Consider the following 23,934-nt stretch of genomic DNA (forward strand, 5'->3'; position numbering starts at 1 on the left):
AAATAACTACACATTTTTAACTTAAAATTAAGCTGAAATGTTTGCAATAACACCCCTACCAGCCTGCTAACGTTAGCCCTACCAGCCTGCTAACGTTAGCCCTACCAGCCTGCTAACGTTAGCCCTACCAGCCTGCTAACGTTAGCCCTACCAGCCTGCTAGCGTTAGCCCTACCAGCCTGCTAGCGTTAGCCCTACCAGCCTGCTAGCGTTACCCCTACCAGCCTGCTAACGTTAGCCCTACCAGCCTGCTAACGTTAGCCCTACCAGCCTGCTAGCGTTAGCCCTACCAGCCTGCTAGCGTTAGCCCTACCAGCCTGCTAGCGTTACCCCTACCAGCCTGCTAACGTTACCCCTACCAGCCCGCTACACTGAATTTAACTGATTTATCGCCATCACTGCTGACACTCGCGATACCGGTAGGTCGGTAGGAAATACAGGTTACAGGCTTCACATTCACACTCGGCCCAGCACCTGGTTTCAGTCAGTCGCATACCTAATCCTGCCTTCCACTGGTTATACATACTAAGCCATCGAAGTCCTCTGGGGTGAAATGAGCACCACATACTGTTCCAATACTCCAATCCGCTCGCTTCAACCGGACAAACTGGTCCCACTTCAAAGCTAGCTTTTCGTTTTTGGGCCACAAATGAGTCGTAACACCGTCCTTGAGGGTATTACTGCAATATGTAGGTATTACTGCTCTAACGACAAACAATGGTAAACTGCTAGTGCGCTCGCTCGACTACCACTACCAAACACACAGGAAAAGAGGAAATGCAGTTTTTCTAAATTAATTTATATGGTTTCTTCTTCATGTACATAGTATCTCACCAGCACTTGGTTTGGAATGTAATTACATGCTAGCATGGATAGTAGCTGACGTTAGCCAGCTGGAACTAGCTCGGTAGCATCGGTTCTCCATATAAATGTTGAGAAATCGTGCATTGTGGGTAGTTCCGAAGATATCCTAAAATAAGTTAATAAATAAAAAAACCCGCTAAAACATAAATATGTTTGTAGTTGTAGTCACGATCGGGTTACCTATAACTAAGTTACTAAGTCTTTGACCACACTGTGTTGTTACTTTGGTGAGTAAAAATCTTTAAGATGATTATGGCCGGGGTGGGTGTTTTTGTGTGTGGCTTGTGTGTTAGACAGGGTTTAGGACTATGAGCCGGGTCAAGGACTGGGAAGTAAGGCGAGGAGAGTGTATAAAATTGGGGACTTCCCAGTGACTAGACAGGCTTTAGGAAGGACAGACCATATTATAAAGGGTTGTGAACACAGATTGGCAGTTTGGAACAAACACACAACACTGTGTCCCCTCTGTCTCTTGTCTCATCAAAGCCCAGTGACCCTTCAGTATGAGGTTTTTCCAGATGGACCCAGAGACTGAAGAAAACAACAATTTCTCCTGTTTCTGTATGTGCGTGTGTGTTACCTGTCGATGTTGTCTTTCAAGGCTCTATGTCAGGTTTGTCTTGGAGGTAGAGGCTCTGATCCTCTTATGAGGCTTCTGTGGACATCATCTCTTATGAGGCTTCTGTAGACATCTCCTCTGAGGCTTCTGTGGACATCTCTGATGAGGCTTCTGTGGACATCTCTGATGAGGCTTCTGTGGACATCTCTGATGAGGCTTCTGTAGACATCTCGTCTGACGAGGCTTCTGTAGACATCTCGTCTGACGAGGCTTCTGTAGACATCTCCTCTGACGAGGCTTCTGTAGACATCTCCTCTGACGAGGCTTCTGTAGACATCTCCTCTGACGAGGCTTCTGTAGACATCTCCTCTGACGAGGCTTCTGTAGACATCTCCCCTGACGAGGCTTCTGTAGACATCTCCTCTGACGAGGCTTCTGTAGACATCTCCTCTGATGAGGCTTCTGTGATGCCTTCTCTTTTATTGCCCTTCATTTAGTTTAGCCTCAGAGTTGTTTTTGTGTCTGTGTGTTTGGGTGTGGTGAGGGAGAGAGAGGGGTGGTCTTACTGCATGGACACATTGTTGTACTGCTCTACTGACAAGCCTCTGGGTTAAGATGAGACTAGTGACTGATAACAAGCCTCTGGGTTAAGATGAGGCTAGGGACTGATAACATCTGGGTTAAGATGAGACTAGTGTCTGATAACAAGCCTCTGGGTTAAGATGAGACTAGTGATAATTACTTGGTTTAGGATCAAGAGCACCCCTCAAGTATTTGTCTCTATCCTCTCACTTTCATTGGTCTCTCTCTGTCTCATCTCACTCTCTGTCGCTCTCTGTTAGGGTTATTTATTTATAGCAGTGTAAATTGGGACATCATGCATGCTTCTGCCTGCCCACCACCTTCAGACTGAGCCGGGAGTTACTGAACGAATGCGGAGCGAGAGACGAAGAGTTTAAAAAAAGGAAATTAGAAAGATGGAGTAGGAGGTATCTCTCCCCAGCCTGTCTTTAATGACTGATATGAAACATAATGATTTATTGTATCTATTCATATTAATTCTGCTTTTTTTGTTGTCAATTTGTCTACGTTTTGTATGTTCTATTTTCATATAATAGTTTGGGAATGAGTGGTGTAAACCAGGGGTATTTAACCAGGGGCATTACACGAGGTATATTTAACCAGGGTTCCACGGGCCCAGGGGGTCTGAAAATATATACCGTGCAGTATTCAGACCCCTTGACTTCTTCCACATTTTGTTACTTTACAGCCTTATTCTAAAATGGATTAAATTAGTTTTTTCCCCTCATCAATCTACATACAATACCCCATAATGACAAAGCAAAAACAGGTTTTTAGAATTTTTTGCAAATTTGTTAAAAATATAAAACTGACCTCACATTTACATAAGTATTCAGATCCTTTACACAGTACTTTGTTGAAGCACCTTAGGTAGTGATTACAGCCTTGAGTCTTCTTGTATTTGGGGAGTTTCTCCCATTCTCTGTAGATCCTCTCAAGCTCTGTCAAGTTGGATGCTGAGCGTGGCTGCACAGCTATTTTCATGTCTCTCCAGAGATGTTAGATCTGGTTCAAGTCCGGGCTCTGGCTGGGCCACTAAAGGACATTCAGAGACTTGTCCCGAAGCCACTCCTGCGTTGTCTTAGCTGTGTGCTTAGGGTCATTGTTCTGTTGGAAGGTGAACCTTCGCCCCAGCCTGAGGTTCTGAGCGCTCTGGACCAGGTTTTCATCAAGGATCTCTCTGTTCTTTGCTCTGTTCATCTTTGCCTCGATCCTGACTAGTCTCCCAGTCCCTGCCGCTGAAAAATACCCCCACCACATGATGTTGCCACCACCATGCTTCACCATAGGGATGGTGCCAGGTTTCCCCAGACGTGACGCTTGGCATTCAGTCCAAAGTGTTGAATCTTGGTTTCATCAGACCAGAGAATCTTGATTCTCATGATCTGAGAGTCTTTAAGTGCCCTTTGGCAAACTCCAAGTTGGCTGTCATGTGCCTTTTACTGAGGAGTGGCTTCCATCTGGTCACTCTACCATAAAGGCCTGATTGGTGGTGTGCTGCAGAGATGGTTGTCCTTCTGGAAGATTCTTCCATTTCCACATTGGAATTCTGGAGCTCTGTCAGAGTGACCATCAGGTTCTTGGTCACCTCCCTGACCAAGGCCCTTCTCCCCCATTACTCAGTTTGGCCAGGCGGCCAGCTCTAGGAAGAGTCTTGGTAGTTCCAAACTTCTTCCATTTAAGAATGATGGAGGCCACTGTGTTCTTGGGGACCTTCAATGCAGCAGAAATGTTTTGGTACCCTTCCCCAGATCTGTGCCTCGACACAATCACGTCTCTGAGCCCTACAGACAATTCCTTCAACCTCATGGCTTGGTTTTTGCTGACATGCACTGTCAACTGTGGGACCTTATATAGACAGGTGTGTGCCTTTCCCAATCATGTCCAATCAATTGAATTTACCACAGGTGGACTCCAATCAAGTTGTAGAAACATCTCAAGGATGATCAATGGAAACAGGATGCACCTGAGCTCAATTTTGAGTCTCATTGAAAAGGGTCTGAATGCTTATGTAAATAAGGTATTTCATTATTTTTTTACAATTTTTATTAAGTTTGCAAAAACAATTCTAAAACCTGTTTTCGCTTTGTCATGGGGTATTGTGGGTAGATTGAGGTAAAATAATTATTTTAATCCATTTTAGAATAAGGCTGTAACGTAAGAAAATGTGGAAAAAGTCAAGGGTCTGAATACTTTCCCAATGCACTGTATATAGTTGTTTTTTTTACAAAGTGGGAAAAATATTTGTTTTATTGAAATGTTTTTATTAATATCGCTACCAACAACATTTGAAAAGAGGAGAAGACCTTCTTTCTAATGATGTCAATTTTACTTATACTTATAATGATGAAAATTATACTCATTTACGCTCACTGGAGTATCTGACATACGACGTTAATGGAATTACGCTGTGACCATTGAATTCAAAGTTTTAACAAAGCATTCAACTCTATGCACAATTATTACTTTGACATTTATTGGAAATACTGTGCAGATGCAACGTTTGGCAACAGAATAAAACTGAGTGAGATTTGACCATAATTCTGTTACCAAACTTTGTGTCTGAGCTGTTCTTCATGTAAATGTTCTGTGGAAATGTTTAAAGGCCCAGTGCAGTCAAAAACATAATTTGCTGTATTTTAAATATATTTCAACACTGAGGTTGGAATAATACTGTGAAATTGTAAAAATGATGATAGTACCCTTTTATTGTAAGAGCTGTTTGAAAAGACCCCCTGAAATGTCAGCCTGTTGTGGTGGGATGGAGTTCTGACCTGCTTGGTGACATCATCTGGCAATAAATGAGTTAATAGACCAGTAAGAAAGAGTTCCAAACCTCTCTGCCAATAACCACTAGTTTTCAGTTTTCCCCTCTTCCAGACTGTTTTATCTAAATTCTTGCTTGAGAAATGACTCTTTGCTAAAAAAGCTATTTTTGTTTATTTTTGACCATTTTCAAATCAAATCAATTCAAATGTATTTATATAGCCATTCTTACATCCGCTGATATCTCAAAGTGCTATGCAGAAACCCAGCCTAAAACCCCAAACAGCAAGCAATGCAGGTGTAGAAGCACCTAGGAAAAACTCCCTAGAAAGGCCAAAACCTAGGAAGAAACCTAGAGAGGAACCAGGCTATGAGGGGTGGCCAGTCCTCTTCTTGCTGTGCCGGGTGGAGATTATAACAGAACATGGCCAAGATGTTCAAATGTTCATAAATGACCAGCATGGTCAAATAATAATAATCACAGTAGTTGTCAAGGGTGCAGCAAGTCAGCACCCCAGGAGGAAATGTCAGTTGACTTTTCATTACCGATCATTAAGAGTATCTCTACCACACCTGCTGTCTCCAGAGAGTTGAAAACAGCAGGTCTGGGACAGGTAGCACGTCCGGTGAACAGGTCAGGATTCCATAGCCGCAGGCAGAACAGTTGAAACTGGAGCAGCAGCACGGCCAGGTAGTCCAGCAAGGAGTCATCATGCCAGGTAGTCCTGAGGCATGTTCCTAGGGCTCAGATCCTCTAAGAGAGAGAGCGAAAGAGAGAATTAGAGAGAGCATACTTAAATTCACACAGAACACCGGATAAGACAGGAGAAGTACTCCAGATATAACAAACTGACCCTAGCCCCCGACACATAAACTACTGCAGCATAAATACTGGAGGCTGAGACTGGAGGGGTCAGGAGACACTGTGGCCCCATCCGATGATACCCCCAGACAGGGCCAATTTGAATTGTAAACAATTACGTTAAGTTACTTAATTGTTACCCAGAAATGATTTGATGTTGAGATTAAAATAGCTGCATTGTACCTTTTAAAAGCAGTCCTTGTGCATAGAGTTATATGTTCTGAAATCAATGGTTTTTGTTGGAATATCAAATCAAATTTATTTATATAGCCCTTCGTACATCAGCTGATATCTCAAAGTGCTGTACAGAAACCCAGCCTAAAACCCCAAACAGCAAGCAATGCAGGTGTAGAAGCACGGTGGCTAGGAAAAACTCCCTGGAAAGGCCAAAACCTAGGAAGAAACCTAGAGAGGAACCAGGCTATGTGGGGTGGCCAGTCCTCTTCTGGCTGTGCCGGGTGGAGATTATAACAGAACATGGCCAAGATGTTCAAATGTTCATAAATGACCAGCATGTTCGAATAATAATAAGGCAGAACAGTTGAAACTGGAGCAGCAGCACGGCCAGGTGGACTGGGGACAGCAAGGAGTCATCATGTCAGGTAATCCTGGGGCATGGTCCTCGGGCTCAGGTCAGTTGAAACTGGAGCAGCAGCACGGTCAGGTGGACTGGGGACAGCAAGGAGTCATCATGTCAGGTAGTCCTGGGGCATGGTCCTAGGGCTCAGGTCCTCCGAGAGAGAGAAAGAAAGAGAGAATTAGAGAGAGCATATGTGGGGTGGCCAGTCCTCTTCTGGCTGTGACGGGTGGAGATTATAACAGAACATGGCCAAGATGTTCAAATGTTCATAAATGACCAGCATGGTCGAATAATAATAAGGCAGAACAGTTGAAACTGGAGCAGCAGCACGGCCAGGTGGACTGGGGACAGCAAGGAGTCATCATGTCAGGTAGTCCTGGGGCATGGTCCTAGGGCTCAGGTCCTCCGAGAGAGAGAGAAAGAGAAAATTAGAGAACGCACACTTAGATTCACACAGGACACCGAATAGGACAGGAGAGGTACTCCAGATAAGATATAACAAACTGATCCTAGCCCCCCGACACATAAACTACTGCAGCATAAATACTGGAGGCTGAGACAGGAGGGGTCAGGAGATACTGTGGCCCCATCCGAGGACACCCCCGGACAGGGCCAAACAGGAAGGATATAACCCCACCCACTTTGCCAAAGCACAGCCCCCATACCACTAGAGGGATATCTTCAACCACCAACTTACCATCCTGAGACAAGGCTGAGTATAGCCCACAAAGATCTCCGCCACGGCACAACCCAAGGGGGGCGCCAACCCAGACAGGATGACCACATCAGTGAATCAACCCACTCAGGTGACGCACCCCTTCCAGGGACGGCATGAGAGAGCCCCAGTAAGCCAGTGACTCAGCCCCTGTAATAGGGTTAGAGGCAGAGAATCGCAGTGGAAAGAGGGGAACCGGCCAGGCAGAGACAGCAAGGGCGGTTCGTTGCTCCAGTGCCTTTCCGTTCACTTTCACACTCCTGGGCCAGACTACACTCAATCATATTATGACCCACTGAAGAGATGAGTCTTCAGTAAAGACTTAAAGGTTGAGACCGAGTGTGCGTCTCTCACATGGGTAGGCATCCCATTCCATAAAAATGGAGCTCTATAGGAGAAAGCCCTGCCTCCAGCTGTTTGCTTAGAAATTCTAGGGACAATTAGGAGGCCTGCGTCTTGTGACCGTAGCGTACGTGTAGGTATGTACGGCAGGACCAAATCAAATCAAATCAAATTTTATTTGTCACATACACATGGTTAGCAGATGTTAATGCGAGTGTAGCGAAATGCTTGTGCTTCTAGTTCCGACAATGCAGTAATAACGAGCAAGTAATCTAACTAACAATTCCAAAAAAAACTACTGTCATACACAGTGTAAGGGGATAAAGAATATGTACATAAGGATATATGAATGAGTGATGGTACAGAGCAGCATAGGCAAGATACAGTAGATGATATCGAGTACAGTATATACATATGAGATAAGTATGTAAACCAAGTGGCATAGTTAAAGTGGCTAGTGATACATGTATTACATAAGGATGCAGTCGATGATATAGAGTACAGTATCAACGTATGCATATGAGATGAACAATGTAGGGTAAGTAACATTATATAAGGTAGCATTGTTTAAAGTGGCTAGTGATATATTTACATCATTTCCCATCAATTCCCATGATTAAAGTGGCTGGAGTAGAGTCAGTGTCATTGACAGTGTGTTGGCAGTAGCCACTCAATGTTAGTGGTGGCTGTTTAACAGTCTGATGGCCTTGAGATAGAAGCTGTTTTTCAGTCTCTCGGTCCCAGCTTTGATGCACCTGTACTGACCTCGCCTTCTGGATGGCAGCGGGGTGAACAGGCAGTGGCTCGGGTGGTTGATGTCCTTGATGATCTTTATGGCCTTCCTGTAGCATCGGGTGGTGTAGGTGTCCTGGAGGGCAGGTAGTTTGCCCCCGGTGATGCGTTGTGCAGACCTCACTACCCTCTGGAGAGCCTTACGGTTGAGGGCGGTGCAGTTGCCATACCAGGCGGTGATACAGCCCGCCAGGATGCTCTCGATTGTGCATCTGTAGAAGTTTGTGAGTGCTTTTGGTGACAAGCCGAATTTCTTCAGCCTCCTGAGGTTGAAGAGGCGCTGCTGCGCCTTCCTCACGATGCTGTCTGTGTGAGTGGACCAATTCAGTTTGTCTGTGATGTGTATGCCGAGGAACTTAAAACTTGCTACCCTCTCCACTACTGTTCCATCGATGTGGATGGGGGTGTTCCCTCTGCTGTTTCCTGAAGTCCACAATCATCTCCTTAGTTTTGTTGACGTTGAGTGTGAGGTTAGGTTATTTTCCTGACACCACACTCCGAGGGCCCTCACCTCCTCCCTGTAGGCCGTCTCGTCGTTGTTGGTAATCAAGCCTACCACTGTTGTGTTGTCCGCAAACTTGATGATTGAGTTGGAGGCGTGCATGGCCACGCAGTCGTGGGTGAACAGGGAGTACAGGAGAGGGCTCAGAACGCACCCTTGTGGGGCCCCAGTGTTGAGGATCAGCGGGGAGGAGATGTTGTTGCCTACCCTCACCACCTGGGGGCGGCCCGTCAGGAAGTCCAGTACCCAGTTGCACAGGGCGGGGTCGAGACCCAGGGTCTCGAGCTTGATGACGAGCTTGGAGGGTACTATGGTGTTGAATGCCGAGCTGTAGTCGATGAACAGCATTCTCACATAGGTATTCCTCTTGTCCAGATGGGTTAGGGCAGTGTGCAGTGTGGTTGAGATTGCATCGTCTGTGGACCTATTTGGGCGGTAAGCAAATTGGAGTGGGTCAAGGGTGTCAGGTAGGGTGGAGGTGATATGGTCCTTGACTAGTCTCTCAAAGCACTTCATGATGACGGATGTGAGTGCTACGGGCGGTAGTCGTTTAGCTCAGTTACCTTAGCTTTCTTGGGAACAGGAACAATGGTGGCCCTCTTGAAGCATGTGGGAACAGCAGACTGGTATAGGGATTGATTGAATATGTCCGTAAACACACCGGCCAGCTGGTCTGCGCATGCTCTGAGGGCGCGGCTGGGGATGCCGTCTGGGCCTGCAGCCTTGCGAGGGTTAACACGTTTAAATGTCTTACTCACTTCGGCTGCAGTGAAGGAGAGAGATAGGTAGGAGCAAGCCCATGTAATGCTTTGTAGGTTAGCAGTAAAACCTTGAAATCAGCCCTTGCTTTGACAGGAAGCCAGTGTAGAGAGGCTAGCACTGGAGTAATATGATCACATTTTTTGGTTCTAGTCAGGATTCTAGCAGCCGTATTTAGCACCAACTGAAGTTTATTTAGTGCTTTATCCGGGTAGCCGGAAAGTAGAGCATTGCAGTAGTCTAACCTGGAAGTGACAAAAGCATGGATTAATTTTTCTGCATCATTTTTGGACAGAAAGTTTCTGATTTTTGCAATGTTACGTAGATGGAAAAAAGCTGTCCTTGAAAAGGTCTTGATATGTTCTTCAAAAGAGAGATCAGGGTCCAGAGTAACGCCGAGGTCCTTCACAGTTTTATTTGAGACGACTGTACAACCATTAAGATTAATTGTCAGATTCAACAGAAGATCTCTTTGTTTCTTGGGACCTAGAACAAGCATCACTGTTTTTTCCGAGTTTAAAAGTAGAAAGTTTGCAGCCATCCACTTCCTTATGTCTGAAACACATGCTTCTAGCAAGGGCAATTTTGGGGCTTCACCATGTTTCATTGAAATGTACAGCTGTGTGTCATCCGCATAGCAGTGAAAGTTAACATTATGTTTTCGAATAACATCCCCAAGAGGTAAAATATATAGTGAAAACAATAGTGGTCCCAAAACGGAACCTTGAGGAACACCGAAATTTACAATTGATACATTTGTTTAAATAGAAAATCTGAGTCTTCGTTATTCCATTATCATGGAAATGCCCCATAGACTTTGAAAAGCAGCTGCGAATAGGCTACCAGCCGCTGGAATGCTTTTTTGTGACTTGGACATACATTTTTGCCAACACATGGCTAACTTTTGTTTAACCAGCTAAACAGCTACTCTTTGCAAAAATGTGTTTTGAAATGTTGATTACTTCTTCTTGCCATTATCATTCACCTGTTGGCCTGGGAGGGGCTCCCTGGACAAGGACTGGTTGAAAACCCTAGGTATAAAAGGATGAGATTGCCATGTATCCTTATATGAGTGTCATGCACTAGCCTAGCTAGCAGATAGCATGGGGGAGCTGATAGCCTTCAGGTCCATTCAGCACCATTGGTACTGAATCTGATGTCTTAGTCTTAGGATCTAAACTCACACACAATACTCTTCTCTATCTCTACTAGGCCTTTCTATACACACACACACACACACACACACACACACACACACACACACACAGGTCAGTTGGTCCATTGGTCCATTCTGTCTCACCATTTTCTTGTCTGTCAGAGGCACAGATGTATGTTATAATCAGGGTTCTTTTCTGAGGGGGATGGGGAATGAAGGGGTTGAGGGATGGCATAAGAAGTCCCCCCCCCCTTTAGCTTATTGTATTTTCTGTCTCGCTGTCTCCCTACCCCCTCTCTCCCTCCCTCGGTCACACTCTCTCCAATCCCTCCATCATCAGTCTGTCTGTCTCCATCCCTCCATCATCAGTCTGTCTCTCTCCATCCCTCCATCATCAGTCTGTCTGTCTCCATCCCTCCATCATCAGTCTGTCTGTCTCCATCCCTCCATCATCAGTCTGTCTCTCTCCATCCCTCCATCATCAGTCTGTCTCTCTCCATCCCTCCATCATCAGTCTGTCTCTCTCCATCCCTCCATCATCAGTCTGTCTCTCTCAATCCCTCCATCATCAGTCTGTCTGTCTCCATCCCTCCATCATCAGTCTGTCTGTCTCCATCCCTCCATCATCAGTCTGTCTCTCTCCATCCCTCCATCATCAGTCTGTCTCTCTCCATCCCTCCATCATCAGTCTGTCTGTCTCCATCCCTCCATCATCAGTCTGTCTCTCTCCATCCCTCCATCATCAGTCTGTCTCTCTCCATCCCTCCATCATCAGTCTGTCTCTCTCCATCCCTCCATCATCAGTCTGTCTCTCTCCATCCCTCCATCATCAGTCTGTCTCTCTCCATCCCTCCATCATCAGTCTGTCTGTCTCCATCCCTCCATCATCAGTCTGTCTCTCTCCATCCCTCCATCATCAGTCTGTCTCTCTCCATCCCTCCATCATCAGTCTGTCTCTCTCCATCCCTCCATCATCAGTCTGTCTGTCTCCATCCCTCCATCATCAGTCTGTCTGTCTCCATCCCTCCATCATCAGTCTGTCTCTCTCCATCCCTCCATCATCAGTCTGTCTCTCTCCATCCCTCCATCATCAGTCTGTCTCTCTCCATCCCTCCATCATCAGTCTGTCTCTCTCATCCCTCCATCATCAGTCTGTCTGTCTCCATCCCTCCATCATCAGTCTGTCTGTCTCCATCCCTCCATCATCAGTCTGTCTCTCTCCATCCCTCCATCATCAGTCTGTCTCTCTCCATCCCTCCATCATCAGTCTGTCTCTCTCCATCCCTCCATCATCAGTCTGTCTCTCTCCATCCCTCCATCATCAGTCTGTCTCTCTCCATCCCTCCATCATCAGTCTGTCTCTCTCCATCCCTCCATCATCAGTCTGTCTCTCTCCATCCCTCCATCATCAGTCTGTCTCTCTCCATCCCTCCATCATCAGTCTGTCTGTCTCCATCCCTCCATCATCAGTCTGTCTCTCTCCATCCCTCCATCATCAGTCTGTCTCTCTCCATCCCTCCATCATCAGTCTGTCTCTCTCCATCCCTCCATCATCAGTCTGTCTGTCTCCATCCCTCCATCATCAGTCTGTCTGTCTCCATCCCTCCATCATCAGTCTGTCTCTCTCCATCCCTCCATCATCAGTCTGTCTGTCTCCATCCCTCCATCATCAGTCTGTCTCTCTCCATCCCTCCATCATCAGTCTGTCTCTCTCCATCCCTCCATCACCAGTCTGTCTCTCTCCATCCCTCCATCATCAGTCTGTCTCTCTCCATCCCTCCATCATCAGTCTGTCTCTCTCCATCCCTCCATCATCAGTCTGTCTCTCTCCATCCCTCCATCATCAGTCTGTCTGTCTCCATCCCTCCATCATCAGTCTGTCTCTCTCCATCCCTCCATCATCAGTCTGTCTCTCTCCATCCCTCCATCATCAGTCTGTCTCTCTCCATCCCTCCATCATCAGTCTGTGTCACGATCTCCCTTTTTTTCTTCCTCTCAAATTGAATTTCAATGTTAGGGCTCTATTGTCATGGGAAACACATGTTTACATTGCCAAAGCAAGTGAAATAGATAAACAAAAGTGAAATAAACAAGAAAACATTTACAGTAAACTTTACATTTCCAAAAGTTTTCTGCCTCTTATTCGCTCTTTTCTTTCTCTCTCTGTCGTTCCCACTCTCTCCTTTCATCCTCGACCTACTTTCCTGGTTCTGTGTGTGTCTCTGTGCTGGCTGGAGAGACACAAAGCAAACTGAGGACCGATTCTCCACGCTGCACAGATCACACCATTCTGACACTTTCATTCTCTCTATCTCTCCCCCTTCACTCATTCATTCACTCTCTTTCAGTCTGTTTATTGTGCCTCCCTCTTCCCCCATGTTTTCCAATGTTTGTCTCTAGAGCTAGCCCCATAATAGAGATTAAACACACACACTCCCTGTTCTCTCACTCCTGGTGTGGTTGGATATTTTTTGGAGGGGCAAAGCAAATATATGCAAATATTTTCCTGTTTTTTTGCCCTCTAATTTGAATATTTTGAAAGACAAACATCTCCGGTCTAAGATAAGAAAGATATGGAGGGAAGGAAGGTGTGTGCGTGCAGGAGAGCAGAATAGACCCTTAGGTCCTCCCTTTCTCTCCAGCAAGACTGAGAAGCAGAGAAACACACTAGTGTTGTCACGATACAAACGTTTCACTAACGATAACATACCAAGCCAGGTATCACGATACCACTGGGGGGGAAGTGTCCTGTTCGCCCCGCCCCCTTACATAAAAGCCAGGTATCACGATACCACTGGGGGGGGAGTGTCCTGTTCGCCCCGCCCCCTGACATTTGTTCCCATTTTCTAAATGTTATGTGCATCTGCTACCCAGAAAAACTGTCACTGATAGTCACACTTCTACTCAATACAACACATATTGAATTTAACTTCACACTGTATAATAGAATACTGCATAGAATGACTGATATGCTCATATTTGCACAGGCCTACCTGTGATGTGGCTGGAGGAATGGGAGGAAGGAATATACGTGCGTAATGATCTGCTTGTCATTGTGTCAATAAGGAGAAAACACTGCATGAAACCACCTTTACTGTTCAGTTAAGACACACACACTCTCCCTCATAAACACTCAGACACATGTAACAGGGTTGGTTATGTTTCCACTTGCCTCTAAAGAAAGGTGTATTTAGTGTTCAAGCATTCTTATTGGTTGGTTCAACTCTGATGACAATAAGGCGTGTTGTGATTGGCCCCGCTTGCAGATAGGGGGAGATCGCGAACGTCAGGTCTCCCCAGTATGAAAATGTGTTGCAAGGGGTAGGTCACGTTCTGAATACTGTTTTCTATTTTACAACGTGTACAAGTTTATTTATACATGCGTGGGTATATGGATTTAGCCATCAACACGTTAAGCCCTGCACAACTAACGTGCTGTTTCCTATTTAACAACAGGTATTTACACATGTTATATTTTGTATTGTATATTTATATTTTTTACAGCCAGTATGAAAATGTGATGCAACAGAAATAAAAGATGCTCAACTGGAACCACTGGGTGATGTGATTTATTTGGACAAAACACAACGCAAGGAGAGTACGATTTACATCTGTTACACACACACACACACACACACACACACACACACACACACACACACACACACACACACACACACACACACACACACACACACACACACACACACACACACATACACACACACACACATACACACATACACACACACACACACACACACACACACACACACACATACACACACACACACACACACACACACACACACACACACACACATACACATACACACACACACACACACACACACACACATACACACATACACACATACACACACACACATACATACACACACACACACACACACATACACACATACACACACACACACACACACACACACACACACACACACACACACACACACACACACACACACACACACACACACACACACACACACATACACACACACACACACACACACACACACACACACACACACACACACACACACACACACACACACACACACACACACACACACACACACACACACACACACACACACTCCCTCATAAAGACAGAGACTCTCCCTCCCTCTCTTTCCCCCAAACACGTACACACATTGTTCCCAAATTTTAAAGCGTTAGACCCCAAACAGAATGTAAGGAGCACCGAAAATATATTTTTTATACTTTAGGCTTCCATTAGGCCAATAAAGAAACTTTTGAAACACATCTCATGAGAAACACATTTTCATAGACCTACTGTCAAGTTACCAGGTTGTGAGCTAGCTAGGTAACATGACTGAACAACGTTGTTTGTTATCAAACCAATAATTAGTGTCCGGGACTAGTTTAAAAAGCGGCCCTCGACATGGTGTGTGAAATATCAAATGCGTGCGACATCGCGCAGAAAGAACAAAAGGTATCTCCGGTAATATGGGTGATATTTTTAACCGTTTGAGATCCAGATGTTTTCTTTCCTGTGAAGCTGCAGACATGCCTCTTGTGAAACCGGGTTTCCTCTCTGCGTGACAGTGAATTTACAAAGCCTATCAGACTGGCCTGTACTCTCCGTTTAAGGCCCTATCTCACTCAGCTCCCTGCCTAGCAATAAGGATGCAATGTTTAACGACAAGGAGGAGACTCCACCCAAAGTGAGGTCTGTATACTACCATGGGTGGAACCATGTCTTTGTCTGTTCAGTTGTTCGATCCTTTGGGATCTTTGTTTAAGCTTTCGTAGTGTCCGTTGAGTTATTACTCTGATAATTAGAACCTAACAGTAGTATCATTTGAAATGGTACTACGGTATTCTAAAATGTTGGTATCATAAGTATCATGACGTTTTGGCACCGTGATATGACCGTGGTACCAGTATACTATGCAACACCAACACACACGCTCAGCCCTGTTCCCCAGTGAAAGAGATCCCTGGGCCTGTTGTGTCAGTGTGGGACAAATGGAGTCATATGTCTGTAGTATTTCAGTGTGGTGTGGTTTTCAGGGAATCACCCCCTCTAAGGAAGATAATAGTCTGTATTCCCTATTCTACTCTCTCTCTCCCTCCCTCCCTTCAGGACACAGAATACAACTGATAGCCAGGAGTATAACAATAGCTGCTGTCCCATCTCTCTCTCTCTCTCTCTCTCTCTCTCTCTCCTCTGTCTCTCTCTCTCACCTGTGTCTCTCTCTCACCTGTCTCTCTCACCTCTCTTGCTCTCCCTCTCTCGCTCTCCCTCTCTCTCACCTCTCTCTCTCTCTCTCTGATGTTTAGGCGGAGGTATGTATAGTTTTTTTGTGTGCTCTAGGGCAACGGTGTCTAGATAAAATTTGTATTTGTGGTCCTGGCAACTGGACCTTTTTTGGAACACCATTCTTTTTGTCTTACTGAAATGTACTGTCAGGGCCCAGGTCTGGCAGAATCTGTGCAGAAGATCTAGGTGCTGCTGTAGGCCCTCCTTTATTGGGGACAGAAGCACCAGGTCATCAGCAAACAGTTGACATTTGTGACTCACAACCTGAGCCCAAATGCCTTCACACCAGTATAATAGCATACTTTATACTATTACACATGCACTTATCACATAGTAATTCATACATAAGTTAAGGCCATGCAACCTGAGTTGAAACCGGAATGATTCATAATTATTATTATTTTTATTTTTTTTATAAATAAAAAAGTTCAGTACTGTAGATAAACAGATGCATGTGCCATACATTTATGTGGTGGACACGTGATACAGTCACATGATATTGTTGGGGTATGTCACAAAATCACGTTACGACCACACATCAATATTAATTTTATATATCAATATTTTGCTGTCTTGCTAAGTGGATGGTCTCTACAGAAGGTGTAAACAGTACAGCCAACTGGTTACTTGCATTGTAGTAATATCAGAAATAGATAGTGTCAATATAAATAACATATACAGTATGTATAAGAACAATATCAATAACGATATCAGTGATAGACGAGGTAGTAGGCATACAATCAGGGGTAAAGTGGCTGAGCAGCAGGATAAATAATAAATAGTAGCAGCAACGTATGGTGTGTGTGTTAGAAGAGAGTCATGTGAATAGAGGCACTGCAGATAGTGCTGATGACTGGTCCGTCCAAACCACTCATGAACAAGGGAATCTATATTCGGAGAGCCTGTTTCTGTCCTGCCCTTGACTTTGGTGCAGGGCATGTGATGTCCATAGCCTCTTCGTCGCAAAACTCCCTGAGCTTCTCAAAAAATATTTGTCTAGCTGTGTCCAGTCCAGGTGGCGCTTTTACAGGCAGACCATCTATGGGAGGAAGGATGTCAGCGTTGTGCAGCAGTTGAAACCTGGTCCCGACAGTCCGAACGCTCCTTGGCAACAACACCAGGCTCCAGAGCATCGAAGCTGTAAAACAGAAAACAAATCTGAAGACATTACAGTCAATCACGGACTACAAGAAGAAAACCAGCCCAGTCACGGACCAGGATGTCTTGCTCCCAGGCAGACTAAATAACTTTTTTGCCCGCTTTGAGGACAATACAGTGCCACTGACACGGCCTGCAACGAAAACATGCGGACTCTCCTTCACTGCAGCCGAGGTGAGTAAAACATTTAAACGTGTTAACCCTCGCAAGGCTGCAGGCCCAGATGGCATCCCCAGCCGCGCCCTCAGAGCATGCGCAGACCAGCTGGCCGGTGTGTTCACGGACATATTCAATCAATCCCTATACCAGTCTGCTGTTCCCACATGCTTCAAGAGGGCCACCATTGTTCCTGTTCCCAAGAAAGCTAAGGTAACTGAGCTAAACGACTACCGCCCCGTAGCACTCACTTCCGTCATCATGAAGTGCTTTGAGAGACTAGTCAAGGACCATATCACCTCCACCCTACCTGACACCCTAGACCCACTCCAATTTGCTTACCGCCCAAATAGGTCCACAGACGATGCAATCTCAACCACACTGCACACTGCCCTAACCCATCTGGACAAGAGGAATACCTGTGAGAATGCTGTTCATCGACTACAGCTCGGCATTTAACACCATAGTGCCCACCAAGCCCGTCATCTAGCTCGAGACCCTGGGTCTCGACCCCGCCCTGTGCAACTGGGTACTGGACTTCCTGACGAGCCGCCCCCAGGTGGTGAGGGTAGGCAACAACATCTCCACCCCGCTGATCCTCAACACTGGGGCCCCACAAGGGTGCGTTCTGAGCCCTCTCCTGTGCTCCCTGTTCACCCACGACTGCGTGGCCACGCACACCTCCAACTCAATCATCAAGTTTGCGGACGACACAACAGTGGTAGGCTTGATTACCAACAACGACGAGACGGCCTACAGGGAGGAGGTGAGGGCCCTCGGAGTGTGGTGTCAGGAAAATAACCTCACACTCAACGTCAACAAAACTAAGGAGATGATTGTGGACTTCAGGAAACAGCAGAGGGAACACCCCCCTATCCACATCGATGGAACAGTAGTGGAGAGGGTAGTAAAGTTTTAAGTTCCTCGGCATACACATCACAGACAAACTGAATTGGTCCACTCACACAGACAGCATCGTGAAGAAGGCGCAGCAGCGCCTCTTCAACCTCAGGAGGCTGAAGAAATTCGGCTTGTCACCAAAAGCACTCACAAACTTCTACAGATGCACAATCGAGAGCATCCTGGGGGGCTGTATCACCGCCTGGTACGGCAACTGCTCCGCCCACAACCGTAAGGCTCTCCAGAGGGTAGTGAGGTCTGCACAACGCATCACCGGGGCAAACTACCTGCCCTCCAGGACACCTACACCACCCGATGTTACAGGAAGGCCATAAAGATCATCAAGGACAACAACCACCCGAGCCACTGCCTGTTCACCCCGCTATCATCCAGAAGGCGAGGTCAGTACAGGTGCATCAAAGCTGGGACCGAGAGACTGAAAAACAGCTTCTATCTCAAGGCCATCAGACTGTTAAACAGCCACCACTAACATTGAGTGGCTGCTGCCAACACACTGACTCAACTCCAGCCACTTTAATAATGGGAATTGATGGGAAATGATGTAACATATATCACTAGCCACTTTAAACAATGCTACCTAATATAATGTTTACATACCCTACATTATTCATCTCATATGTATACGTATATACTGTACTCTATATCATCTACTGCATCCTTATGTAATACATGTATCACTAGCCACTTTAACTATGCCACTTTGTTTACATACTCATCTCATATGTATATACTGTACTCGATACCATCTACTGTATCTTGCCTATGCTGCTCTGTACCATCACTCATTCATATATCTTTATGTACATATTCTTTATCCCCTTACACTGTGTATAAGACAGTAGTTTTTTGGGGGGAATTGTTAGTTAGATTACTTGTTGGATTATTACTGCATTGTCGGAACTAGAAGCACAAGCATTTCGCTACACTCGCATTAACATCTGCTAACCATGTGTATGTGACAAATAAAATTTGATTTGATTTGAACTCTGCACAACATCAATTCACTTCACAAGTTTAGATAAGAATAACCTCATAATGAAAGTCATTTTTTACCTGAAGTGCTGGTACTGCTTGATCTGTGGCAGCGGCCTGAAGTACAGAGCTGGTGGTGTTGTCAGCCATAGCGTTCCACCAGCACCGTACCATCCTCCAGTCCAACCAGCTGTGGGATGTTGATCTCTGTCACAGTGCTGTCCTTCACAACACCAGCAATCTCAGACAAAGTGTTCACTCTGGTCTTTCTGAAGGGCTAACTTGATGAGGCCAAAGCACCAGTCACCACAAACATGGTGTGGCCTGTGATCAGGAAGTGAAGGTCCAGACTGTGGTGGAGCTTGTGCACGGTCCGCCAGGCACAATACCAGAGCACAAACTTGTTCTTGTTTTGTCCACTGCAGTTATCACAATTCAGGTCCACACGTGTTTTCCACACGTGTTTTCCCAACTCCGTAGCTGGTGAAGTAATGGTGCATGTAGTTGATGACTGCGCTGCTGCTTTTGTTGCGCTAGCTCTCTTTTTGATGACTGTGGGACTAGTGGATTAGAGTCAGGCGTGTTCTACTGATTGATGCTGAAAGACAAACTCCAGATGCATTATTATACAATCGATGCAAAATGGCATTCTGAGAGATCACTACACACAGTTCATACAGGTAATGTTAGCTACTGTAGCTAGCCAGCCATCTCATGACAGCTGGCTAGCTAACAGCAAGCTTTAACTAGCAATACAAAACGATTGTCATATCTAGCTAAAGTTAACTAATAGGTTCAATGTTAGCTAGCTAACATTAGGCTATAACTAGCAATGCATAATGGCATTCTGAGAAAACATCACTAACGTTACATACACCTCATACACATAACTTAACGTTAGCTAGCAAGCCAGCCACTCAGCTAACATTAGCTAGCTAACAGCAAGCTTTAACTTGGGATCTTTTGTTTAGACATGTCACGTTAAGGTTAGCTAGTTAAAAAATGAACTATACTCCCAATCCATAGAGTAACGTTACTAGCCATACAAACCAATTGTCATAGCAACCAAATAACGTTAGGTTTAATGTTAGTTAGCAAGCCAGCCATCGATCTCCAGCTGGCTAGCTAACAGCAAGCTTTTGCTTGCAATGAAAACAACTTTCTGACTAAATTAGAAACGTATAATCTGTAGCTAGATTCTTACCTGTATACATGGATGAAGATTTCACGGCAGACTGCAAACCCTTTTATAAGACATTTTGTGTTGTTTCTGTTTAGTTTGCAAGCTGAACTGTGTGTAGTGATCTTTCAGAATGCCATTTTGAATGCAATTTTGCATCGATTGTATAATAATGCATCTGGAATTTGTCTTAGTTTGCACAGCTTGTTTGGCCCGTTGTTTTCCACTGATTCCAAAACGTGTTATTTTCAGAGTGAGAGAGAGAGTCAGCATTCATCGTCCAGACAGAAAGTAGTCCATCACAACTTTTTCCCATTGACCTTTGTCGATAGCGCCTGATAAATTCAGGGCAGCAATGTTATTGAGAGCAGTAGCAACATATTTGCAGTTCTCCATGGCTAAAGTAAAATTTAAAAAAAATTAAAAACTGCAGTAGAAAGGATTATCTAGCAGCTCATTTTATAGACCCCAAGATAAACTCATCTGTCCAGCCCACTCATTATCTCAGCCAATCATGGCTAGCAGGAAGGTTGCTCACTTTCTCTGTGGCTAACCAACTAGGCTTGTAATATAACAATTGTATTCGTATTTATAGATGACATACATGTTTGATATTAAGGCACATGAAAGTTCAAATGTTCGAGAAGGCATTTTTGCCAAAAAAACGCATTTTGATAAACATTTTTTTTTACGTTCAAAAGGCTCTCCTGTGAAGTGAGACAATTTTTCTGACAATTTGTATAGCAGACCCTCATGCCAAATTGAGTCACAAGCGTTTTTGAAATGAACAAAGCATGAGAATACTTTCTTTGTTTGTCAATTAGGGTGTGCAGGGTGAATATGTGGTTTGTCGTATGGTAATTAGGTAAAACGTCAATTTTAACATTTATTCAGTACATTGTTTTCACTGAGGAAATGTAGGAGTCTGCTATTAATGATAATGCAGAGGATTTCTCTCTCCCCCTCCCTCTCTTTCTCTCTCTCCCAATCTATATTTATTTCTCTCTCCCTCGCTATTTTTTCTCTCTCCCCTCCCTCTCTTGCACTCTCTCCCCCCCAACTCTTTCTTTCATTCTTTCTTTCTCCCTCCCACCAGTCTCTCTCTTTCTCCCTCTTCCTCTCCTACCTTTTCCTCAGTTAAACTTCTGCCCTCCATTCATTGAAAATGTTTGTTTTCTTAAAATACAAAGCAACTTAGTTAACCAATTTAACACGTTCTGTTCTCAGCCTGTGTGTTTTTGTGTTTCTTCCTCTATGGTCTTACCCGGGTCTTTTCATCTCCCCAGTCTCCATGGTGATGGGTATTCCTACCGTAAAGCGCAAAGTGAAGTCGTACCTGGCTGAGACGCTACACTCGCTCATCAACAAGCTCTCACCTGAGGAGAAACATGACTGTGTCATCATAGTCTTCGTAGGAGAGGTGGGGGGAAACACACACACACACACATCCACCAGGGTTTCTCCAAAAAAAATAGAAGAGAAATTTACCGTCCCCATATGCATTGGGTGCATAACCTGATTAGGGCGTCCACCCATGGTGCTCAGAATGAAACATCACATTGACATTATGGTAATTCGTCTTGAAGATGTTAGAATAACTGTCCACATTTACTTTTCCTCAGACAACAAGACCAGTAACAAACAGAAAAATCACTAACCTGTCAATCTACTATCCCCCATTTCTCTACGAGAAATAAATAGCCTTTTCTAAACAGACTCTGGGACAATTGTGGGACGATAGATCACAAATTCATACAACCAGTAGGCCTAGGCTACATCAAAACAGTGGCACTGATGCAACAGACTTGGATTAGCTGACACAACGTGCCATTGGAACACATCAGTGATGGTTGCTGATAATAGGCCTCTGTACGCCTATGTACTGTAGATATTCCATTAAACATCAGCCTGTTCTAGCTTCAATAGTCATTTACAACATTAACAATGTCTACACTTGTATTTCTGATCAATTTGATGTTATTTTAATGGGCAAAAAAATGTGCTTTTCTTTCAAAAACAAGGACATTTCTAAGTGACCCCAAACTTTTGAACGGTAGTGTAGCTCATTCTATTATTCTGGTTTCAATTTTTATTTTTTTGTGCCCAAACCCCTGACACTCTCATACACACACACACACACACACACACACACACACACACACACACACACACACACACACACACACACACACACACACACACACACACACACACACACACACACTGTGACATACAAATAATGACATTATTTTCTGTTTCTGCAGACGGACACAGAATACGTCCAAAGCGTGGTGACCGGACTGGAGAAAGAGTGAGTGACCTCACTTCCTGTCCCTAACCTCACACATCTTCCTGTCTTTGTGATGGCTGTTTCCTGTCTGATAATTCCCCTGACGGTTTAGAGAGAACAGAAGGAGAATAACAAATTGTTTGTGTGTGTGTGTGTGTGTGTGTGTGTGTGTGTGTCATCTATCCCAGGTTTTCTATAGAGTTCAGTTCAGGTCTGTTGGAGGTGATCTCTCCTCCTGCCAGCTACTACCCTGATCTCAAAGACCTCAAAGAGACCTTCGGAGACTCCAGAGAGAGGGTCAGGTGAGGGGAAACACCCAGTAAAACAGACAACATTTAAACAGGGCTCCAGACTTACATTTCCTCCTGGTGGCACTGCTGACACTAACGTTTCAGTTTGAAATGTTATACTATTAGGAGGTGAGTCTCGCTCATTACAGCAGCCGTCCCCACCAACACAGACAGGCAGGCACAACAGCTTTATTACAGGAATCATGAGGATAGTGCACTGTTTACTGTTTATGTACTGTTTAACAAATTCATGGTTTTATCTGCCCCCAAAATATGTTTTGATTGAAGTAACTAGGTAGAATGTGCACCTCGCACCAGTGCGACCGATAAAACATAGTACTCACAGCCAAGTCAAAGGGTCGCAAAATGCAACTAAATGGTCACAGCTTGGAGACTCTATCCCGTTCAGTCTGGAGCCCTGTCGTCTCCTCTGTCCCGTTCAGTCTGGAGCCCTGTCGTCTCCTCTGTCCCGTTCAGTCTGGAGCCCTGTCGTCTCCTCTGTCCCGTTCAGTCTGGAGCCCTGTCGTCTCCTCTGTCCCGTTCAGTCTGGAGCCCTGTCGTCTCCTCTGTCCCGTTCAGTCTGGAGCCCTGTCGTCTCCTCTGTCCCGTTCAGTCTGGAGCCCTGGTCTCCTCTGCGTTCAGTCTGGAGCCCTGTCGTCTCCTCTGTCCCGTTCAGTCTGGAGCCCTGTCGTCTCCTCTGTCCCGTTCAGTCTGGAGCCCTGTCGTCTCCTCTGTCTCGTTCAGTCTGGAGCCCTGTCGTCTCCTCTGTCCCTCAGTCTGGAGTCCTCTGTCCCCTTCAGTCTGGAGCCCTGTCTGGAGCCCTGTCTCTCCTCTGTCCCGTTCAGTCTGGAGCCCTGTCTCCTCTGTCTCAGTCTGGAGCCCTGTCTCCTCTGTCCTGTTCAGTCTGGAGCCCTGTCGTCTCCTCTGTCCCGTTCAGTCTGGAGCCCTGTCGTCTCTCTGTCCCGTTCAGTCTGGAGCCCTGTCGTCTCCTCTGTCCCGTTCAGTCTGGAGCCCTGTCGTCTCCTCTGTCCCGTTCAGTCTGGAGCCCTGTCGTCTCCTCTGTCCCGTTCAGTCTGGAGCCCTGTCGTCTCCTCTGTCCCGTTCAGTCTGGAGCCCTGTCGTCTCCTCTGTCCCGTTCAGTCTGGAGTCCCGTCCTCAGTTCAGTCTGAAGCCCTGTCGTC

General features: G+C 45.4%; 1 protein-coding gene across 1 annotated transcript in view; it reads left to right on the forward strand.

Moving 5' to 3' along the window:
* Positions 1 to 23,934, forward strand: part of LOC112242142 (alpha-1,3-mannosyl-glycoprotein 4-beta-N-acetylglucosaminyltransferase A-like) — a 79,079-nt gene that overhangs the window by 32,461 nt on the left and 22,684 nt on the right. Inside the window, exons 4-6 of the mRNA XM_024410111.2 lie at positions 21,460 to 21,593; positions 22,438 to 22,484; positions 22,652 to 22,765. Of these exons, the coding sequence (XP_024265879.2) occupies positions 21,460 to 21,593; positions 22,438 to 22,484; positions 22,652 to 22,765 (295 nt within the window). The remainder of the gene's footprint in view (positions 1 to 21,459; positions 21,594 to 22,437; positions 22,485 to 22,651; positions 22,766 to 23,934) is intronic.

The sequence above is a fragment of the Oncorhynchus tshawytscha genome, linkage group LG03, assembly GCF_018296145.1.
Source record: "Oncorhynchus tshawytscha isolate Ot180627B linkage group LG03, Otsh_v2.0, whole genome shotgun sequence".
NCBI lineage: Eukaryota > Metazoa > Chordata > Actinopteri > Salmoniformes > Salmonidae > Oncorhynchus > Oncorhynchus tshawytscha.